Here is a 24,109-nt window from a genome sequence, read left to right as displayed (position 1 = left end):
CGGGGTGGCCCAAAAGGAAAAACCAAAGTTTCTCCTTTCAAATTTAGTAATATGTACAGGAGAAGGGGTTACTAGCCCCTTGCTCCCGGCATTTTAGTCGCCTCTTACAACACGCATGGCTTACGGAGGAAGAATTCTGTTCCACTTCCCCATGGAGATAAGAGGAAATAAACAAGAACAAGAACTAGAAAGAAAATAGAAGAAAACCCAGAGGGGTGTGTGTATATATATATGCTTGTACATGTATGTGTAGTGTGACCTAAGTGCAAGTAGAAGTAGCAAAACATACCTGAAATCTTGCATGTTTATGAGACAGACAAGACACCAGCAATCCTACCATCATGTAAAACAATTACAGGTTTTCGTTGTACACTCACTTGGCAGGACGGTAGTACCTCCCTGGGCGGTTGCTGTTTACCAACCTGCTACCTAGGATAAAGATTATTATTATTATTATTATTTGTCCTTGGAGGCAAAGAGGGGAATGTATGAGAGTATAGTTTTACCAACGCTCTTATATGGGTGTGAAGCGTGGGTGATGAATGTTGCAGCGAGGAGAAGGCTGGAGGCAGTGGAGATGTCATGTCTGAGGGCAATGTGTGGTGTGAATATAATGCAGAGAATTCGTAGTTTGGAAGTTAGGAAGAGGTGCGGGATTACCAAAACTGTTGTCCAGAGGGCTGAGGAAGGGTTGTTGAGGTGGTTCGGACATGTAGAGAGAATGGAGCGAAACAGAATGACTTCAAGAGTGTATCAGTCTGTAGTGGAAGGAAGGCGGGGTAGGGGTCGGCCTAGGAAGGGTTGGAGGGAGGGGGTAAAGGAGGTTTTGTGTGCGAGGGGCTTGGACTTCCAGCAGGCATGCGTGAGCGTGTTTGATAGGAGTGAATGGAGACAAATGGTTTTTAATACTTGACGTGCTGTTGGAGTGTGAGCAAAGTAACATTTATGAAGGGATTCAGGGAAACCGGCAGGCCGGACTTGAGTCCTGGAGATGGGAAGTACAGTGCCTGCACTCTGAAGGAGGGGTGTTAATGTTGCAGTTTAAAAACTGTAGTGTAAAGCACCCTTCTGGCAAGACAGTGATGGAGTGAATGATGGTGAAAGTTTTTCTTTTTCGGGCCACCCTGCCTTGGTGGGAATCGGCCGGTGTGATAATAAAAAAAAAAAAAAATATTAGTATTAGCCCTTTCAGGGTTTCCGACGTACTAGTACGGCTTACGCACCAGGGTTATTGACGTACTAGAACGCCTAAATTCTAGCTTCTTCAAATTTAGTGAGAGAAAGCTGGTGGCCTACATAAGAAAGAATGGGTCTATGTAGTCAGTGTGCACAGTATAAAAAAAATCCTGCAGCACAGTGCATAATGAGAAAAAAAACTCCGACCTTGTTTTTGGTTTAAAACAGCAACTTTGCGGTGTATTTTTGTATGGTATATATGGTTGTATTCTAGTTTTCCTGGTCTCAACTTATAGAATGGAAGACATATTACAGAAATTGAGATGATTTTGATTGATTTCATAATGAAAAGTACCTTGAAATTGAGCTCAAAGTGGCAGAAATGTTCGATTTTTACCAAAGTTCAAAAGTAAACAAATCATGCCAGGTGTCCAATACACATCAACTGGAGAGTCTAATAACCTTTCACAAGTGCACTGATATTATTTATACCATTTCTACACCATTTATATACTCATGCAGTAGTCTGCATAACAGTAAATCTTCTATTTTTTTGTGAGAATAAAAATTCAAAGTGGAAAGCAAAAGAGATGTAAGAGGGGCCTGGGGACATGACTAATGAACAGAAAATATGTTATTTTAGTGCCAGGAATGTCTGTCTTGCTTATTCTGGATCCTGTTTGGAAATTGGCATCTTCTGAAATTTGTGTGAAATTGGCAAAACTGCCAATTTCTGACCACTTTACTGGATACTTGAAATCGGTAAATGGGTGGTTTCTTGTATTCATTCAATAGAAAAAAATGGGGTTCTAGTGAAATAGATATGATTTTTGTCGACTAGTTAACTGAAATTGGCCAAAAATAGGACTCAAAGTGGGCGAAATCGATGATGCATAAATATTGTTTCCCGAAAATTTTTTGACCCTGAGAACGAGTTTAGGAGAGGGCCTCTCGACTCTGAAAGGGTTAATAATAATATAGCCTCTCCTCACTTAACAACAGAGTTCCGTTCCTAAGAGCACATCAGTAAACGAATTAATTGCTAAGTGAGGAGCATTCTATAATGGTAGTGGGCTTGTGTCAACCATCTTTGATATTGTTTTAATGTCACCTTTGCACCATTTATAACATTTCTGGTATACAGTGAAACCTTGACTTACGAGTTTTATCCGTTCCGTGACCTAGCTCGTAACTCGATTTGCTCATATATCAAATAAATTTTCTTCATTTAAATTAATTGAAATGCCGTTAATCTGTCCCAGCAGCAGGACAAAATATTTCGGTATAATGCTATCAACTCTGCGGCTTATTTATCTATCGCAATTCATCTAATGTGACATAATAAACAATATAATTAACAGAGAAACATAATATATACTCTAGAATAAATAAAATAGGTCATAATATGATGAGTAATGATGGCAGTGGAAGCAGCGGCAGTGTCTGCGTTTCACATATTTCTATCACTTAATTGCTTAACTAACTTGCTACACTCTTAATGCTGCACTTTATCACTGAACTTAACTGATACAATTTGTTATACTTGATTGCTGAACTTAACTGATACAATTTGCTTTAATTCCATGGAAATCATCCTCTTTTTCTTCTCAGCACTGTCATTTGCACTTATTTTCTTAGGACCCATGGTTAGAAAAAAGAAATTTGGCCAGATGACTGTAAAAAAATGCAAGCAAGTACGAGAGAACTGCTCCCACGGTAATGTAAACACATGGACTCCTTACCGGATGTAAAGAAAGAAAATCCCCAAAAAGAAAATACATTCATCATCATTCAACACTTTCACCTCGCTCACACATAATCACTGTTTTTGCAGAGGTGCTCAGAATACAACAGTTTAGAAGTATATACATATAAAGATACACAACATATCCCTCCAAACTGCCAATATCCCAAACCCCTCCTTTAACCCTTTGGGGGTCGACAAGTCCTCTCAGAGACTTGTTCTCAGGGTCGGCCAAATTTCAAAAAAAAAAAAAGAAATTATTTTTTTCTTATGAAATGATAGAGAATCTTTTCCTGATCATAATGACACCAAAAGTATGAAATTTGATGGAAACCTTACGGAATTATGCTCTCGCGAAGTTAGCGGTCTTGACGATGTTTACGCATCTGCAATTTTGTCCACTTTGAGTCCTATTTTCGGCCAATTCCAGTGTACTAGTCGACAAAAATCATAACTATTTCGCTAAAACTCCATTTTTTCTATCGAATGAGTACAAGAAACCAACGATTTACCGATTTCAACTATCCAATAAAGTGGTCAGAATTTAGCAATTTTGCCAATTTCACACAAATTTCAAAAGATGCCAATTTCCGAATAGGGTCCAGAATAAACAAGAAAGACATTCCTGGCACTAAAATAGCAAGTTCAGTGGTCCCTCGTTTTTCGTAATTAATCCGTTCCTGGAGCCGTTACTATAAACGAAATTTACGATTTGCGAATCAATTTTCCCCATAAGAAATAATGTAAATACAATTAATCCATTCCTGACACCCAGAAGTATTAAAACAAAAAAAAATTTTACATGAAATATGCATGTAGTACATAAACAATACAATGGGAAATGATGAATGAAACATTAACAGCATAACACTTACCTTTATTGGAGATTCTTCTTAGTGTATGGGAGACTGGAGGAGGAGAGAGATTGGATTGTTTACAGTTTGGAAGGGGAATCCCCTTTTTTTTTTTTTTTTTTTTTTTTTTTTTACACAGGGTTTGACAAGGTTAAGGATCCCTAGCTTTATTGACAGCTATATTACAGGTTAAGGATTCCTAACTTTATTGGCAAGCTAAGAGCTGTTACCTACATCAGCTCATTTGAAAGCATTTTTATTGTTATGAGACATACAAGTACGGAACAGGATGAAGTTGGAGCCATCTGTGGGCCAGCATTTTCATTTGATCAACTGACTTTATCTCGTTGACATCAACACCTCAGGTACCAATTGCTTCTCTGGGGTTGCTTCTCTTCTCTGTTTCTTAATGCCACTAGGACCACCTTGAGAGTCACTTTAGTCCTGTCTCGCAAAGTAACTGTGGAGAGAGCTCTGTTTCTGGCGTCTCTTTAACACTTCCCGAAAATGGCCCAAGACTTTGTCACTGTACATATTTCTCACCTTCTTTACCACAGGCTTGGCACTAGGAGCTTTCTTTGGAGCCATGGTAGCTTATTTAGTAATTGCAAGCACTAAAATGAGTGGAATATTATGAAATATTTCGTAGGAGCACTTGAGGGGACCTTCACTCACTGGTAAACAATGCCAGACTGGCTGGGTAGGGACGCTGCCCCAGCTCACACCGTGCATACGTGTCCCAGACGAACTACTATTCGCGAGTCAACCTATGAAAAGCGAGTCCATGTTTATACGAAAATACCCCTATGATTGGTGAAATTTACGATTGCCGAGAACTACGAAAAGCGAGGGACCACTGTCCTCTGTTCGTTAGTCACATCCCCAGGCCCCTCTTATATTTCTTTGGCTTTCCACTTTGAATTTTTATTCTTACAAAAAAAATAAGATTTACTGTTATGCAGACTACTGCATTAGTGTAGAAATGGTATAAATAATATCAGCGCACTTGTGAAAGAATATTAGACTCACCAGTTGATGTGTATTGGACGCTTGGCATGATTTATTTACTTTTGAACTTTGGTAAAAATCGAACATTTCTGCTACTTTGAGCTCAATTTCAAGGCACTTTTCATTGTAAAACCAGTCAAAATCATCTCAATTTCTGTAATATGTCTTCCATTCTATAAAATGAGACCAAGAAAACTAGAATACAACAATAAATACCATACGAAAATACAGTGCAAAGTCGCTGTTTTAATCCAAAAACACGGTCAAAGTTTTTTTTCTCATTATGCACTGTGTGGTGCAGAATTTTTTTTATACTGCGCACGCTGACCACATAGACCCATTCTAACATATGTAGGCCTACCAGCTTTCTCTCACTAGATTTGAGGACGCTAGAATTTAGGCGTATTAGTACGTCAAAAACCCTGGGTCGTAAGACATACTAGTACGTCCGAAACCCCCAAAGGGTTAAAGTGCAGGCATTGTACTTCCCATTTCCAGGACTCAAGTCCGCCTACATAAAAATGACCAGTTTCCCTGAATCCCTCCACTAAATATTACCCTCTCTAACAACTCGTCAGTTCCAAATACCATTCATCTCCATTCACTCCTATCTAACACACTCAGGCACGCTTGCTGGAAATCCAAGCCCCTCACCCACAAAACCTCCTTTACCCCCTCCCTCCAACCTTTTCGAGGACAACCCCTACCCCGCCTTCCTTCCCCTACAGATTTATATGCTCTCCATGTCATTCTACTTTGATCCATTCTCTCTAAATGACCAAACCACCTCGACAACCCCTCTTCAGCCCTTTGACTAATACTTTTATTAACTCCACACCTTCTAATTTCCACACTCTGAATTTTCTGCACAATATTTACACCACACATTGTCCTTAGACAGAACATCTCCACTGCCTCCAACCGCCTCCTCGCTGCAGCATTTAGAACCCAAGCTTCACACCCATATAAGAGTGTTAGTACTACTGTACTTTCATACATTCCCTTCTTTGCCTCCATAGATAACGTTTTTTGTCTCCACATAGCTCTTGTTCTTTTTTATTTCTTCTATTGTCCATGGGGAAGTGGAAAAGAATCTTTCCTCTGTAAGCCATGCGTGTCGTATGAGGCGACTAAAATGCCGGGAACAATGCGCTAGTAACCCCTTCTCCTGTACGCATTTACTAAAAAAGAGAAGAAGAAAAACTTTATAAAATTGGGATGCTTGAATGTGCGTGGATGTAGTGCGGATGACAAGAAACAGATGATTGCTGATGTTATGAATGAAAAGAAGTTGGATGTCCTGGCCCTAAGCGAAACAAAGCTGAAGGGGGTAGGGGAGTTTCGGTGGGGGGAAATAAATGGGATTAAATCTGGAGTATCTGAGAGAGTTAGAGCAACGGAAGGGGTAGCAGTAATGTTGAAGGATCAGTTATGGAAGGAGAAAAGAGAATATGAATGTGTAAATTCAAGAATTATGTGGATTAAAGTAAAGGTTGGATGCAAAAAGTGGGTCATAATAAGCGTGTATGCACCTGGAGAAGAGAGGAATGTAGAGGAGAGAGAGAGATTTTGGGAGATGTTAAGTGAATGTATAGGAGCCTTTGAACCACGTGAGAGAGTAATTGTGGTAGGGGATCTGAATGCTAAAGTAGGAGAAACTTTTAGAGAGGGTGTGGTAGGTAAGTTTGGGGTGCCAGGTGTAAATGAAAATGGGAGCCCTTTGACTGAACTTTGTATAGAAAGGGGTTTAGTTATAGGTAATACATATTTTAAGAAAAAGAGGATAAATAAGTATACAAGATATGATGTAGGGTGAAATGACAGTAGTTTGTTGGATTATGTATTGTTTATTTTTTTATTTATTTATTTATTTAGTAATTTAAGCATACATACAGAGGTACAAAAAATACAGGTAAGAGCAGCATGCCAAAGCCACTTATATGCATAGCATTACGGGCTGGCTTAAAATTAACTTAAGATTAACTAAGCAATGATGAAATCAGTGATAAAACATTATTGTAAACAGATAACTATAAAGCACAAATGAGTATTACAAAGACAGGTCATATGGTTGCTTGCATTGCTGTACATTCAGTCGAATGGAGTATTCTGTTAGGTAGTGTATTTAAAAAAATAAAGTTAGATTGGGTCCTAGGTTTAACATTTGTGTGATATAATTGTGAGTAACATATAGGATATACAATTTATAAGGTTCAGTTATTCAGTATTTATTTGGTTTTGAGTGAGTAAATGATCTTTGAGAAGAGACTTGAATTTATAAACAGGTAGTGTTTCTTTTATATTTACAGGTAATGAATTCCAGATTTTAGGGCCTTTTATGTGCATTGAGTTTTTGCATAGCGTGAGATAGACACGAGGAACATCAAAGAGTGATCTGTGCCTTGTGTTATGGTCATGTGTTCTGTTGAGGTTGGCAAGATGTTTGAGGGGAGGGTTAATATCAGAGTTAAGTGTTCTATGTATGTAATAGGTGCAGTAATAAGTATGGATGTTTTGTATGGTGAGTAGGTTGAGTGTTTTGAATATTGGTGGAGTGTGCTGCCTGTAGTGAGAATTTGTTATCATTCTAACTGCAGCCTTTTGTTGGGTAATTAGTGGTCTGAGATGGTTAATTGTTGTTGAGCCCCATGCACAAATTCCATAGGTGAGATAGGGGTAAATAAGAGAGTGATAAAGGGCCAGGAGGGCTGACTGTGGAACATAGTACCGTATCTTCGATAGTATGCCTACAGTCTTGGAAATTTTCTTAGAAATTTGTTGTATATGTGTATGAAATTTGAGTCTATTATCAAGGTGGATTCCTAAGAATTTTCCCTCTGTTAGCTTTGTGATAGGTGATCTGTTTATCGTTATGTTAAGAGGTACATCTGTAGCTCTGTTACCAAACTGAATGAAGTAGGTTTTGTCAATGTTTAGTGTAAGTTTGTTAGTCCTCATCCAGGTAGATATTTTCTGTAATTCGGTGTTTACAGTATTGGCTAGCGTGACTGGGCTCGGGTGAGAGAAGACATATGTAGTGTCATCTGCAAAAAGTGTGGGTTTGAGTAATTGCGAAGCATTTGGTAGGTCATTTATGTATAGGAGAAAGAGAAGAGGGCCAAGGACACTTCCCTGTGGGACACCAACTGTAGTTGGTTGAGCGGAAGAGCTTGCCCCATTTGCATACACATATTGGCTTCTGTTGCTGAGGTATGACTTGAGGTAGTTGAGGGAGTGCCCTCTAATACCATAGTGTGATAATTTTACGTGGAGCAAGTCATGGTCAACTGCATCAAAAGCTTTACGTAAGTCAATGAAGATCCCCAGTGGGACTTCTTTTTTCTCTATTGCAGTGTATATGTGTTCTAGCATGTGTATAATAGCATCATTAGTATTTTTATTAGGCCTGAATCCAAATTGGCAGGGGTTGAGAATGTTTTGGGAGATGAGGTAGGAGTAGATTCGTTTATGAATTAATTTTTCGAAGATTTTTGAGAGAGGGTGTAAATTGGATATTGGCCTATAGTTATTCAACTCTGTTTGGTCTCCTCCTTTATGGATCGGGGTGACCCTTGCTATTTTGAGAGCTGTAGGGAAGATGGAAGATTCAATGGATTTGTTAAAGAGTGTTGCAATGATTGGTGATAGTACTTGTGACACTTTTTTGTATATAAAGGGTGGTAAGGTATTTAAATCTCCTGCCTTGTTTTTTAGTGTGTTGATAATAAGGGAGACTTCGTATGGGTTAGTCGGAGCTAGGAACAGCGTGTTCGGGTAGTTGCCAGTGAGGTAGTCATTTGGTGGGGTTTCTGAGCTTGGGATTTTATTGGCAAGGTTTTGTCCTATAGTGGAGAAGAAATCATTGAGTCTGTTTGCTGTTTCTGTTGGTGGGAGTTGGGGTTCATCTGATTTTGCTAATTTTATTTCGCTATTTCGTGATATCTTTTTTGTTCCCAGAATTTCTGATAGGGTCTTCCAGGTCTTTTTTATATCACCTCGTAAGTTGGATAATCTGTTCTCATAATACAGTTTTTTTGCCCTTCTTATCAGGCTGGTTAGGATTGACGAGTAACGTTTTGTTTGGTCTCTGGTTATGTGACCCATTCTGTACTGTTTTTCATATTGGTGTTTTGTATTTATGGATTTGAGAATGCTGGTTGTTAGCCAGGGACTGTTCAGTCTCTTAGCTGCATCTGTTTAGTTTTTTTAGGGCAGTGCTTGTTATAGAGGTATTGGGTCTTTTTTAGAAAATTATTAAAACATTCGTCAATATCTGTATAAATTTCTAGCTCAGTGTGCCAGTCAATGTTTGTTACTGCTGTTGTGAAGTTATTAACGGCTGCCTCATTGTGAAGTCTGAAGGTGACTTTAGTAGTGTCTTGGGGTATTTTACCAAGAGTTGTTATGAGGAAAGTAGGGTAGTGGTCTGTGGTATTATCTGTAATTATGCCTGATTTTAAAGGGGATATGGTGTTGGTCCAGATGTGGTCAAGTAGGGAAACACTAGTCTCCGTAACTCTTGTAGGTTTTGTTACTGTTGGTAGCAACATGCAGTTACTCATTGTGTTTGTGAATTCAGTAACGTGTGGGTCCTGGTCTTGCAGGAGATTTATATTGAAGTCACCCAAGAGTAGTAAGTGATCTTTGTTCATGCGTGCATCAGTTATCATACTTCCTAGGTTTTGACTAAATTGGCTAATGTTTGATTGTGGAACTCTGTAGATGTTTATCACTGTGAGAGGTTTTTGTAGGTATTTGGATTTGAATTTAGCTATTATATATTCCCCATGTTCATCCCTTGTGCAAGTATTAGTGATACATTCTAGTTGGTCTGAGTAGTATATAGCTGTGCCACCCCCTTGTTGGTCTGGCCTACAGTTGTGTATGGCTGTGTAACCAGGAATGGCATAGACATCTGTAGTATCAGGCTTTAGCCAGGTTTCAGTTAGTGTAATGATGGACATATTGGCACGCAAGGAATTTAGTAATGCTAGGAGGTCATCGTAATGCTTGCTTAAAGATCTGATATTGTAGTTAAAGATAGTTATGTTGGTAGATAAGACTGTTGAGTAGACTTCAGGATGTACATGTTTATAGAGGTGCCACATATATATCAGATCACTTTCTAGTTGTAGCTACACTGAGAGTAAAAGGTAGATGGGATACAAGGAGAATAGAAGCATCAGGGAAGAGAGAGGTGAAGGTTTATAAACTAAAAGAGGAGGCAGTTAGGGTAAGATATAAACAGCTATTGGAGGATAGATGGGCTAATGAGAGCATAGGAAATGGGGTCGAAGAGGTATGGGGTAGGTTTAAAAATGTAGTGTTAGAGTGTTCAGCAGAAGTTTATGGTTACAGGAAAGTGGGTGCGGGAGGGAAGAGGAGCGATTGGTGGAATGATGATGTAAAGAGAGTAGTAAGGGAGAAAAAGTTAGCATATGAGAAGTTTTTACAAAGTAGAAGTGATGCAAGGAGGGAAGAGTATATGGAGAAAAAGATAGAGGTTAAGAGAGTGGTGAAGCAATGTAAAAAGAGAGGAAATGAGAGAGTGGGTGAGATGTTATCAACAAATTTTGTTGAAAATAAGAAAAAGTTTTGGAGTGAGATTAACAAGTTAAGGAAGCCTAGAGAATAAATGGATTTGTCAGTTAAAAATAGGAGAGGAGAGTTATTAAATGGAGAGTTAGAGGTATTGGGAAGATGGAGGGAATATTTTGAGGAATTGTTAAATGTTGATGAAGATAGGGAAGCTGTGATTTCGTGTATAGGGCAAGGAGGCATAACATCTTGTAGGAGTGAGGAAGAGCCAGTTGTGAGTGTCGGGGAAGTTCGTGAGGCAGTAGGTAAAATGAAAGGGGGTAAGGCAGCCGGGATTGATGGGATAAAGATAGAAATGTTAAAAGCAGGTGGGAATATAGTTTTGGAGTGGCTGGTGCAATTATTTAATAAATGTATGGAAGAGGGTAAGGTACCTAGGGATTGGCAGAGAGCATGCATAGTTCCTTTGTATAAAGGCAAAGGGGACAAAAGAGAGTGCAAAAATTATAGGGGGATAAATCTGTTGAGTATACCTGGTAAAGTGTATGGTAGAGTTATTATTGAAAGAATTAAGAGTAAGACGGAGAATAGGATAGCAAATGAACAAGGAGGCTTTAGGAAAGGTAGGGGATGTGTGGACAAGGTGTTTACAGTGAAACATGTAAGTGAACAGTATTTAGATAAGGCTAAAGAGGTCTTTGTGGCATTTATGGATTGGAAAAGGCATATGACGGGGTGGATAGGGGGGCAATGTGGCAGATGTTGCAGGTGTATGGTGTAGGAGGTAGGTTACTGAAAGCAGTGAAGAGTTTTTACGAGGATAGTGAGGCTCAAGTTAGAGTATGCAGGAAAGAGGGAAATTATTTCCCAGCAAAAGTAGGCCTTAGACAAGGATGTGTGATGTCACTGTGGTTGTTTAATATATTTATAGATGGGGTTGTAAGAGAAGTAAATGTGAGGGTCTTGGCAAGAGGCGTGGAGTTAAAAGATAAAGAATCACACATAAAGTGGGAGTTGTCACAGTTGCTCTTTGCTGATGACACTGTGCTCTTGGGAGATTCTGAAGAGAAGTTGCAGAAATTGGTGGATGAATTTGGTAGGGTGTGCAAAAGAAGAAAATTAAAAGTGAATACAGGAAAGAGTAAGGTTATGAGGATAACAAAAAGATTAGGTGATGAAAGATTGGATATCAGATTGGAGGGAGAGAGTATGGAGGAGGTGAATGTATTCAGATATTTGGGAGTGGACGTGTCAGCAGATGGGTCTATGAAAGATGAGGTGAATCATAGAATTGATGAGGGGAAAAGGGTGAGTGGTGCACTTAGGAGTCTGTGGAGACAAAGAACTTTGTCCTTGGAGGCAAAGAGGGGAATGTATGCGAGTATAGTTTTACCAATGCTCTTATATGGGTGTGAAGCATGGGTGATGAATGTTGCAGCGAGGAGAAGGCTGGAGGCAGTGGAGATGTCATGTCTGAGGGCAATGTGTGGTGTGAATATAATGCAGAGAATTCGTAGTTTGGAAGTTAGGAGGAGGTGCGGGATTACCAAAACTGTTGTCCAGAGGGCTGAGGAAGGGTTGTTGAGGTGGTTCGGACATGTAGAGAGAATGGAGCGAAACAGAGTGACTTCAAGAGTGTATCAGTCTGTAGTGGAAGGAAGGCGGGGTAGGGGTCGACCTAGCAAAGGTTGGAGGGAGGGGGTAAAGGAGGTTTTGTGTGCGAGGGGCTTGGACTTCCAGCAGGCATGCGTGAGCGTGTTTGATAGGAGTGAATGGAGACAAATGGTTTTTAATACTTGACGTGCTGTTGGAGTGTGAGCAAAGTAACATTTATGAAGGGGTTCAGGGAAACCGGCAGGCCGGACTTGAGTCCTGGAGATGGGAAGTACAGTGCCTGCACTCTGAAGGAGGGGTGTTAATGTTGCAATTTAAACTGTAGTGTAAAGCACCCTTCTGGCAAGACAGTGATGGAGTGAATGATGGTGAAAGTTTTTCTTTTTCGGGCCACCCTGCCTTGGTGGGAATCGGCCAGTGTGATAAAAAAAAAATAAAATATATACCTCAATGCACCACTCGCCTCTTTACCTTCATCAATTCTGTGATTAACCTCATCCTTCATTAATCTATCCGCTGACACGTCAACTCCCAAGTATCTGAAATCATTCACTTCTTCCATACTCCTCCTCCCCAATTTGATATCCAATTTTTCTTTATCTAAATCATTTGATACCCTCATCACCTTACTCTTTTCTATGTTCACTTTCAACTTTCTACCTTTACACACACTCTCAAACTCGTCCACTAACCTTTGCAACTTTACTTTAGAATCTCCCATAAGCACAGTATCATCAGCAAAAAGTAACTGTTTCAATTCCCATTTTGAATTTGATTCCCCATAATTTAATCCCACCCCTCTCCCGAACACCCTAGCATTTACTTCTCTTACAACCCCATCTATAAATATATTAAACAACCATGGTGACATTACACATCCCTGTCTAAGACCTACTTTTACTTGTAAGTAGTCTCCCTCTCTTCTACACACCCTAACCTGAGCCTCACTATCCTCATAAAAACTCTCTACAGCATTTAGTAACTTACTACTTATTCCATATACATGTACTTGCAACATCTGCCACATTGCTCCCCTATCCACTCTATCATATGCCTTTTCTAAATCCATAAATGTAATAAAAACTACCCAACCTTTATCTAAATACTGTTCACTTATATGCTTCAGATGGCAGGTGTTGCAGGTGTATGGTATAGGGGGTAGGTTACTGAAAGCAATTCAGAGTTTTTATGAGGATAGTGAGGCTCAAGTTCGAGTATGTAGGAGAGAGGGAAATTATTTCCCAGTAAAAGTAGGCCTTAGACAAGGATGTGTGATGTCACCGTGGTTGTTCAATATATTTATAGATGGGGTTGTAAGAGAAGTGAATGCTAGGGTCTTGGTAAGAGGTGTGTAGTTAAAAGATAAAGAATCAAACACAAATTGGGAGTTGTCACAGTTGTTCTTTGCTGATGACACGGTGCTATTGGGAGATTCTGAAGAGAAGTTGCAGAGGTTGGTGGATGAATTTGGTAGGGTATGTAAAGGAAAGAGTAAAGTTATGATGATAAAAAGATTAGGTGACAAAAGACTGGATATCAGATTGGAGGGAGAGAGTATGGAGGAGGTGAATGTATTCATGTATTTAGAAGTGGACGTGTCAGCAGATGGGTCTATGAAGGATGAGGTGAATCACAGAATTGATGAGGGAAAAAGGGTGAGTGGTGCACTTAGGAGTCTGTGGAGACAAAGAACTTTGTCCGTGGAAACAAAAAGGGAAATGTATGAGAGTATAGTTGTACCAACACTCTTGTATGGGTGTGAAGCATGGGTGATGAATGTTGCAACGAGGAGAAGGCTGGAGGCAGTGGAGATGTCATGTCTGAGGGCAACGTGTGGTGTGAATATAATGCAGAGAATTCGTAGTTTGGAAATTAGGAGAAGGTATGGGATTACCAAAACTATTATCCAGAGGGCTGAGGAGGGGTTGTTGAGGTGGTTCAGACATGTAGAGAGCATGGAACAAAACAGAATGACTTCGAGAGTGTATAAATCTGTAGTGGAGGGAAGGCGGGGTAGGGGTCGGCCTAGGAAGGGTTGGATGGAGGGGGTAAAGGAGGTTTTGTGTGCGAGGGGCTTGGACTTCCAGCAAGCATGCATGAGCATATTTATAGGAGTGAATGGAGACAAATGGTTTTTAATACTTGACTTGCTGTTGGAGTGTGAGCAAAGTAACATTTATGAGGGGATTCAGGGAAACCGGCAGGCCAGACTTGAGTCCTGGAGATGGAAAGTACTGTGTCTACACTCTGAAGGAGGGGTGTTAATGTTGCAGTTTTATAACTGTAGTGTAAAGCACCCCTCTGGCAAGACAGTGATGGAGTGAATGATGATGAAAGGTTTTCTTTTTCGGGCCATCCTGCCTTGGTGGGAATCGGCCGATGTGTTAATAAAAAAAAATAATATATGCTTCAATGTAAATACTTTATCTACACATCCCCTACCCACTCTGAAACCTCCTTGCTCATCCGCAATTCTACATTCTGTCTTACCTCTAATTCTTTCAATAATAACCCTACCGTACACTTTTCCTGGTATACTCAGTAGCCTTATTCCTCTATAATTTTTACAATCTCTTTTGTCCCCCTTCCCTTTATATAAAGGGACTATACATGCTCTCTGCCAATCCCTAGGTAGCTTCTGTCATGATCCCGTCAGTTCCAGCTGCTTTACCCCCTTTCATTCTACGTAATGCCTCACGTACCTCCCCCACACTCACATCCTGCTCTTCTTCACTCCTAAAAGATGGTATACCTCCCTGGCCAGTGCATGAAATTACCACCTCCCTTTCTTCGTCGACATTTAAAAGTTCCTCAAAATATTCTCGCCGTCTACCAATACCTCCATCTCCCCATCTACTAACTCCCCTACTCTGTTTTTAACTGACAAATCCATTCGTTCCCTGGGCTTTCTTAATTGTTTAACTCCAAATTTTTTTCTTATTTTCATTAAAATTTCTTGACAGTGCCTCTCCCACTCTTTCATCTGCTCTCCTTTTGCACTCTCTCACCATTCTCTTCACCTTTCTTTTACTCTCCATATACAGTGGACCCCCGCATAACGATTACCTCCAAATGCGACCAATTATGTAAGTGTATTTATGTAAGTGCGTTTGTACATGTATGTTTGGGGGTCTGAAAGGAATAATCTACTTCACAATATTCCTTGTGGGAATAAATTCGGTCAGTACTGGCACCTGAACATACTTATGGAGTGAAAAAATATCGTTAACCGGGGGTCCACTGTACTCTGCTCTTCTTATAACACTTCTGCTTTGTAAAAACCTCTCATAAGCTACCTTTTTCTCTTTTACCACACCCTTTACTTCATCATTCCACCAATCACTCCTCTTTCCTCCTGCACCCACCCTCCTATAACCACAAACTTCTGCCCCACATTTTAACACTGCATTTTTAAAACTATTCCAACCCTCTTCAACCCCCCACCTCCCTCCATTACTCATACTTGCACCAGCCCACCTTTCTGCCAATAGTTGCTTATATCTCACCCAAACTTCCTCCTCCCTTAGTTTATACACTTTCACCTCCCTCTTACTTGTTGTTGCCATTTTCCTCTTGTCCCATCTACCTCTTACTCTAACTGTAGCTACAACTAAATAATGATCCGATATATAAGTTGCCCCTCTATAAACGTATACATCCTGGAGCCTACCCATCAACCTTTGATCTACCAATACATAATCTAACAAACTACTTTCATTATGTTCTATATCATACCTTGTATATTTATTTATCCTTTTTTCAGAAAATATGTATTAGTTATTACCAAATCTCTTTCTACACATAGCTCAGTTAAAGGCTCCCTATTTTCATTTACTCCTGGCACCCCAAATTTACTTACTACTCCCTCTACAACATTTTTACCCATTTTAGCATTGAAATCCCCAACCACAAGTACTCTCACACTTGGTTCAAAACTCCCCACGCATTCACTCAACATTTCCCAAAATCTCTCTGTCTCCTCTACACTTCTCTCTTCTCCAGGTGCATATATGCTTCCTATAACCCACTTTTCATCTCCAACCTTTATTTTACTCCACATAATCCTTGAATTAATACATTTATAGTCCCTCTTTTCCTGCCATAGCTTATCCTTCAACATTATTGCTACTCTTTCTTTAGCTGTAACTCTGTTTGAAACCCCTGACCTAATCCCATTTATTCCTCTCCACTGACCCTCTCCCATCCCCTTCAGCTTTGTTTCACTTAAAGCAGTGGTTCCCAAACTGGGGGTAAATTACCCCCTGGGGGTAATTTAACCATTTTTGGGGGGTAATGGAGGGGTGACAGAAAAAAAGTTATGAATTCTGAAAATCAAGAAAACAATGCGGTACCCGGTATGAGGATTATTGTTAACTTTGTCTTAGTATATATAGTTGTAAAGTAAACCTATTATAAGTAAGTAATAAAGTTAAACCAAATAACAATAAACATCAAAAACTAATATACAGTATTAGAAAAGAAGAAATATATAGCTAAGTGTGTGGAAACCCAAAAGTATTTTGACAAGTATGCTTCAGGACAAAAGTCACTCAGTAGCCCAGATCGACCTGTCCAGTACGCGTCACTCACTTCCTGAGGCTGCCTCTATTTCACACTGTCAGTTTATCTGTGAGCATCAGCCGAGCTAGACAGAAGCTGGTATGAAGCCAAGAATTCCTAAACTAGCTTCAAGTATGCAACTCCATCCATCCCACTGATGTTCTTGACATCTTTGGTAATAGTCATTAGAGATGCACAATGTTCAAATACAATAAATAAAAGAAAATATCTCAAGTGTTTTAATTTAGCCATATATATCAATAATAACAACATTTTGTGAAAGGGGTAACATGCTTTATGTGGCATGTTAAATTGGGTAACAAGCTGAAAAAGTTTGGGAACCACTGACTTAAAGCCAGGACATCCAGCTTCTTCTCATTCATAACATCCACAATCATCTCTTTCTTATCATTTGCACAACATCCATGCACATTCAGACTCTTTTCTTAAAAGTTCCTCTTATATCTCTCACCCTTAATTTTTTTTTTTTTTTTTCTGGGGGGACTTGCCCTTAAATGGAAATGAATTTAAACACAGTCAGAACAATACTTATAAAAATATGGTCACTTTACTCTTATGGGGACTTGCTCTTAAAAGAAGAAGGGAAGTAATCCCGGAAAAGGACTTGATACCTCAAGTCGTAATGAAAGGGGATTCCCCTTCTAAACAATAACAACTTCTACTCTCCCCTCCTCCCATCCTATCAATCATCACCAAATCTTCAATAAAGGTAAGTGTCATGTATTCTGTTCTTAGTAGAGTATTAATTGTGCATATCTTCTAAAGTTTGTGTGTATTAAAATTAATATTTCATGTGGTAAAAAAAAAAAAATTTCATACTTTTGGGTGTCTTGCACGAATTAATTTGATTCCCATTATTTCTTATGGGGAAAATTAATTCGCCTTATGATAATTTCGCCGTACGATGAGCTCTCATTAACGGATTAATATCGTAAGGCGGGGGTCCACGTTGGCAATGTTATTGGTCCAGGTTTGCAGTCAAATGAGCTGTTTTTAATCTGACAGTATTTATATATTTGGGTGACCCCTTCCCATTGCCTGGAGGCTGTTGTGGGAAATAGTGTTCGCATGGCTGTGTATTGGGACACGAGACACACGTTACTCTCATAGAAAGGAACCAGCACTTTTGTGACAGTTGTCAGGTCTTGATGATGGCCCTGTCTATCAAAGAGTATTTAAAATTCATTTGGAACATGGAAAACCCCCAGCTTAAGCACGGAATTATTTTTTAACTGAAACTGACTTTTAGAGCTAATTTTGACTTTCATTTTTAGCATATGAACACAACCTTCCACTTCTTTTCCCCAACATTAGCTTCCCTCCACCATATAGCACTGTATGCCCCATCTGGGTTTGGCACATTGTTTTGAATACTGTACATATGAGAAAACCCACTCTGCTTTCTACTTGTGGGACCTCGATTTTCGTTTCCCTGGTTTTCGTCGAATTCGGTTTTCAACATTATTCGTCAAAATTTTGCCCCAGTTCTCATTCATCACCTCGGTTTTCACCAGTCCACTGTACCGAGTGTATCCGCCTTCCCACACCCACACAAAGCATCTCACGCATTCTGAGTTAGTCTGGCTTTGTTTCTCATCGAATGAGCATTACCCTGCACGTTCATCCAAAACATTTCGTAATAATCCATTGTATTTTGTGCTTGTTTATTGAGTGTGACTGCTAAATAAGCCACCATGGGGCCAAAGAAAATTCCGAGTGCCAGCCCTTTGATAAAGAAGGCAAGAAACACAATAGAATTCAAGAAAGAGCTCATAGCAAAGTACGATCAGTTCCATCCTGGCGAAGTTTTGTGGAGAAATATCACCCTAACAAAGCTGTTGCAAGCTGTGTCTGCAACATGTTAATTGATTATGCCTTGTCCCATTTTAGGCAAATCTTAAAGAGATGCCAGAAACAGACCTCTCCGGACAGATTTTTTGTGCGACAGGGGCCCGGTGTCAGTAAAAGACAAAGAAGGGAAGTAACTGCAGATAGGGACTTGATACCTGAAGTCCTTATGGAGGGGGGATTTCCCTTCCAACCAATAGCCTCTCCTCCTCCCTTTCCCCTCCTCGTGTCTTCCATACGCCAACAACTGTCTTCAATAAAAGTGACATTAAATGTTCATTTATCCATTTCATTAGTCCTTTATATTTATTTCTCATTGTTTTCTGTATGTAAAACTATAGTTATTCTCTATAAAATATATTTTTTGTTAATACTTTTGGGTGTCTGGAACAGATTAATTGGATTTACATTATTCTTATGAGAAATACTGCTTCAGTTTTCGCCGAGTTCGGTTTTCATCAGACTTTCTGGAACAAATTAATGACGAAAACCGATGCTCCACTGTACATATATTTTTCTAATCTCAATGACCATCTCCCACCAGAGCAATATTACCCAAAAACAAGAAAACCATTCACTATCATTCAGTCACTCCTACAGAAATATGCTTACATCACAATTCATATTCTCTAGATTGCAACATCCCCACCTCTCCTTCAGAGGGGAGGCACTCCCCAGCTAACAAGTTTCACTGAATCCCCTCATAATAGTACCTTGCTCATGCACCAACAGCATGTTCATTACAAAACAGTTTGCCACTGCTAACTCCTAACACGCATAAGCCTGCTGGATGCTCAAGCTCCTTAAACTAGTCTTCTTTACCCCCTCCCTCAAACTGTTCCTAGGATGACCCATACCCCTTGTACCATCCATCCCAATTTTATACACCCTTTGTCATTCTGTCCCCCACCATTCTCCTGAAATGCCCAAACTACCTAAGCCACCTGAACCCTCTGCATAATATTCATGCCACACATTGTTCTCAAACATGATGTCTCCACTGCCTTCAGGTGCAAAATTCAAAGCCTATGCCTAACATCATCACTCATGAAATTGTAATGACACGATTACAAACCATACCCCAGGCAGGGATAGAACTTGCGATCAGAGACTCGGTCTGGAGTTTTATGACTGATCACGGGTTCTATTCCCGCCCGTGGTATGGTTTCCAATGCCTAACACCCATACAGAAGTATTGGTACCACTATACTCCGGTACATTACCTTTTTTCTTCATAGAGAAACTTCTTTCTATAGATGTCTCAAGACACCTTACTAGCATAAGTTTTACATGGTTCACCCTTTCTAGGTTTTGCACGATTCACCTTGTCTTTCATAGACCCCTCTGCTGAGATGTCCACTTCTAAATATCTCCCTCCAACTTGATAATTTATCATTGCCTAGGCTTTTTTGTTACCCTCATCATCTTGATCTTTTCTATGTTCACTTTGTTTCTTAATTTTACATTCCCAGTACAGTGGACCCCCGCATACCGTTGGCATCACATAACGTTTAATCCGCATACCGCTCGCTTTTATCGCAAAAATTTTGCCTCGCATACCGCTCAAAAACCCACTCACCGCTGTTCGTCCGAGATGCGTCTAATGTGCGCCCTTAGCCAGCCTCACATGTGCCGCCGGTGGCATTGTTTACCAGCCAGCCTCCGCTGTAACATCCAAGCATACAATCGGAACATTTCGTATTATTACAGTGTTTTTGGTGATTTTATCTGCAAAATAAGTGACCATGGGCCCCAAGAAAGCTTCTAGTGCCAACCCTACAGCAATAAGAGTGAGAATTACTATAGAGATGAAGAAAAAGATCATTGATAAGTATGAAAGTGGAGTGCGTGTCTCCGAGCTGGCCAGGTTGTATAATAAACCCCAATCAACCATCGCTACTATTGGTGGTACAGCTGCTGCTGCTGCTGTACCACCATCAGCTGCTGCTGCTGCTGTAGTACCATCTGCTGCTGCTGTAGCATCGTCTGCTGCTGCTGTAGCATCGTCTGCTGCTGCTGTAGCAGTCAGCTGCTGCTGCTGCTGTAGCACTGTCAGCTGCTGCTGCTGCTGCTGTAGCACTGTCAGCTGCTGCTGCTGTAGCACCGTTGTTGGTGTGGCTTATTGAGAATACCAAGAAACAATTAACCCCAGAGGATTTTCCACCCAGGATAACCCAAAAAAGTCAGTGTCATCGAAGACTGTCTAACTTATTTCCATTGGGGTCCTTAATCTTGTCTCCCAGGATGCAACCCACACCAGTCGACTAACACCCAGGTGAACAGGGAAAAATGCCTGGAACTAGTGCTCATATTGGTGAATTTAAAGCCAGCAAAGGTTGGTTTGAGAGATTTAAGAATCGTAGTGGCATACACAGTGTGATAAGGCCTGTTCTGGAAGAAAATGCCAAACAGGACCTACAGTACTCAGGAGGAAAAGGCACTCCCAGGACAGAGTGTCTCATCAGTCATTGCTGCATCTTCAATAAAGGTAAGTGTCATTTATTCTTCATTTAGTAGAGTAGTACATGCACAATATATATTGTGCATGTACTACTCTACTATTGTGCATGTATCCTTCTCTTTGTGTGTAGGAAAATGTATATTTCATGTGGTAAAATTTTTTTTTTCATACTTTTGGGTGTCTTGCACGGATTAATTTGATTTCCATTATTTCTTATGGGGAAAATTCATTCGCATACCGATCATTTCACATAACAATGAGCCCTCTTGCACGGATTAAAGTCGCTATGCGGGGGTCCACTGTATATCTACCAACCTTTGTAACTTTTCAGAATCTCCCAAAACAATTGTCAAAGGCAATTGTGACTACCACTTTTGTATTATATCCAACATCTTTTACCTCGCCCCAACACCCTAGTACTCACTTCTTTTACAACCCCATCAATAAATACAAATATTACACATCACACATCCCTCTCTTGGGAAGTAGTCCCCCTCCCTCCTACATACCTTAACACAAGTCTGCATAAAAATTATTATAATCATGGAAGAACATAGTGTTTAATCTGCAACAATTTATTAACAGGTTTTACACAATAAAACAACCATGTATATTCTTGCTTTATTGATTTTGAGTCTGTAATAAATACAAGTAAACATAGAAGGAGCTTACAGTACTTGGTAAGTGATTGCAAGTTACAATAAGACCTACAATTTCACTTGCGGGAGATTATTTGTGTATTGTAGGAAGTTTAGCCTCCCAATTTTGTCAGACTCGAGGGACACTGCCGTGTTAAAGACAGTTTAACACTGATAAGTATGAGGGAAGGCTAGATGAAACTTATTTTTGTGTAACTTGATCAGCAATATGGTAATATAATTCAAAAGTATATATAAAAAAAGAATTTTTAGCAAAATGTTTCAATAAATAACATCTACCTGCTGATCTTATTACAACTTATTCATTACATATATGATGCAAAACAGTCTAATAATGTGAAGAAGTATGAGGTATGAATTTTTCATGTACTGTATGGTATGTCAATATTTTTCACAAATATTCACAATATAATAAAAAGGAGGAAATTTTATTTTTTTTTTTTTTTTTTTTTAAACTACAGGGCTAGGAAGAACGGACAGGTCATATATCTATATATATAATATATATATATAAGTATATACAAATTTACAGATGATAGCTAAGTAACAAGATTTGTACACTAACAATATCCTCCTTATACAATCTTCTCACCAATTCTGCCTCAACTAAATGACTGATATGGGAGAAAATGCTACCAAAAGTAACTTTATAGCTATTGTGCCATATTTAATTACTAGAGGCTGGAATTAGAGAGAAGACTGTAACGTGAAAGCACAATAAAGAAAACGGCAGAATGCTGGAAGAAAATAACCGACACACTATCCTACCTAGGTGACTAACTAGTAAAATTAAATGGAGCTGAAAAATTGCTATGGCAATCTGAGTTTAAATATAACATACCAATCCTTGTTCTCCCCCCCCCCTTCTTAATATACTGAGATATCTTGTAGGACCTAAATACTGTTTCGTCTTTAGCTTTGTTCTTGAATTAGGGACGTGTGTGATGGTCATCTTCCTCCAACTTGCCAGCAGATAATCTACACATCATCTTGATGTGCCTCTAATACAGGGATTATATGAACTTTGGCTTCATACATTTGTATCTTGAGCAGGATAATCATCTTTACACCTGGATTAAACTGATACATACACAAATCTACATTATATCTCACTCTCATTCAACCTTTGGTACAATTTATTGTTCACGATATATACAACCATGAGACATGACAACACTAGTGCAGGATGATTATGTTTACAGATGGGTTCATGGTATGCTCGGTTTCATATGTACATCTTCACAAGATTATGGAATACTTGTTGAAAGTTGAAGAATTCACGAGTATCTCCAGAATGTCTTTTTTTTTCTCCATAAAATATGGCATAAACAAATGACAATCACAGTTTAACAATGAAAACACATTATATCTGGTTGTGTGACATTCTTTACCCCCTCCCTCACAAACATTATGATCAGATCCTTAAAACCCAAGTGATGGTCAGACCTGCTTGGACTTGGTCACATTTTGGTCTCGAGAGCTATATAGAATTTGATAATACATCATAGTCTATAGGTGTGTTGAAATTCTATATAGTAAATCCAAAGAATCGCCTGCTGCAGTCATTTCTAAAAATAAGATTAATAAATTTATTATAAAATCATATTTATAATGCTATCTTAATACAGTACTATAATCATGGAAGTGGTAAACTGTAAGGTTCTTACAACCCCTGGAAAATGTAAGGAAATGAAGTTTGATCTTAGTAAAGGCAGTGGAGTTCCAAATTCTTTGGATTGGGGACCTTAAGCCAACAACAAAGCACCTCGTCTTAAGGGATCATTTCTAAACTGACCCATTTATTTTTTCACATTAACCTGCCATACCCCTCAAGGCAGGTGCCTTCATGTTGATAAGAGGCTCTTAATCCAAGGAACTAGTCTTACACCCCATTTTCTTTGATTAAATTTGATTGCCTCCCATTTCCCCATGCACTGTATGACCCTTAGTGGTTTTGTTTCACATCACCCCCACCTCAAGAATAATGAAAAAATCCTTTAAGATATGCACAATAACCAGTATATTGCTTTTTTTTTTGTTCTTTTTATAAAGCATGTTTAAAATCAGAGATGACCAACAAGTTTGGAGGCGATTACAAGGCTGCAGTGAATATATAGCAACTGGTATTAAAAAAAATTACTGCAGCATTATTACATTTTATAAGTATGCAGACTCACAAAGACCATCAGACATGTACTATCAAATTTAACAGCTTTATCCACAGAAACTATGGTAATGAGCTAATAACCCTAGATTACGCTAGCTTGGAGTTTATCAAGATCTGGCTTTCGGCTTATGGATCCCTTCCTCCGTGGCAACGTTGAAGGCTGAGAAGTGGTGTTGGATGACAAAGGTAAAGTTGCATGGCTAAGTGCTGGAGTATGAGGAGGTGCTACCAGCCCTGTATCTGGGCAGCCATTTTGTAGCAAAAGATCAATTACTTCCTTATCCCCAGCTGCTCGGGCATAAAATAAACTGGACCTGCCTTCAGCATCACATATTTTTACACTAGCATTATACTGCAAAGAGGAAAATTCCCATTACAACTTGACAAAAACAGTTGAATATGTTGAAAGATAATAATAATATAGCAATTAATTTTATAGTACAATTTCATAAGCACTAC

At 39.4% G+C, this 24,109-nt stretch overlaps 2 protein-coding genes across 6 annotated transcripts in view; one reads left to right on the top strand and one right to left on the bottom strand.

The window, feature by feature from the left end:
* LOC138855136 (uncharacterized) overlaps positions 1-23,834 on the top strand; it is a 49,602-nt gene extending 25,768 nt beyond the window's left edge. For all 3 annotated transcript variants that reach the window (XM_070102584.1, XM_070102585.1, XM_070102582.1), the window contains one exon: positions 23,696-23,834. The gene's annotated coding sequence lies outside the window, so the exon portion shown is untranslated. The remainder of the gene's footprint in view (positions 1-23,695) is intronic.
* The window catches only part of CenG1A (Centaurin gamma 1A), a 675,383-nt gene continuing 672,707 nt past the window's right edge, over positions 21,434-24,109 (bottom strand). For all 3 annotated transcript variants that reach the window (XM_053797287.2, XM_053797288.2, XM_053797289.2), the window contains one exon: positions 21,434-24,002. In XM_053797287.2, coding sequence (XP_053653262.1) covers positions 23,733-24,002 — 270 coding nt within the window. In that variant the 3' untranslated portion in view covers positions 21,434-23,732. The remainder of the gene's footprint in view (positions 24,003-24,109) is intronic.

The sequence above is a fragment of the Cherax quadricarinatus genome, chromosome 82 (assembly GCF_038502225.1).
Source record: "Cherax quadricarinatus isolate ZL_2023a chromosome 82, ASM3850222v1, whole genome shotgun sequence".
NCBI lineage: Eukaryota > Metazoa > Arthropoda > Malacostraca > Decapoda > Parastacidae > Cherax > Cherax quadricarinatus.
The sequence above is the reverse complement of the archived record's forward strand: the minus strand, read 5'-3'. Positions and strand labels throughout refer to the sequence as shown.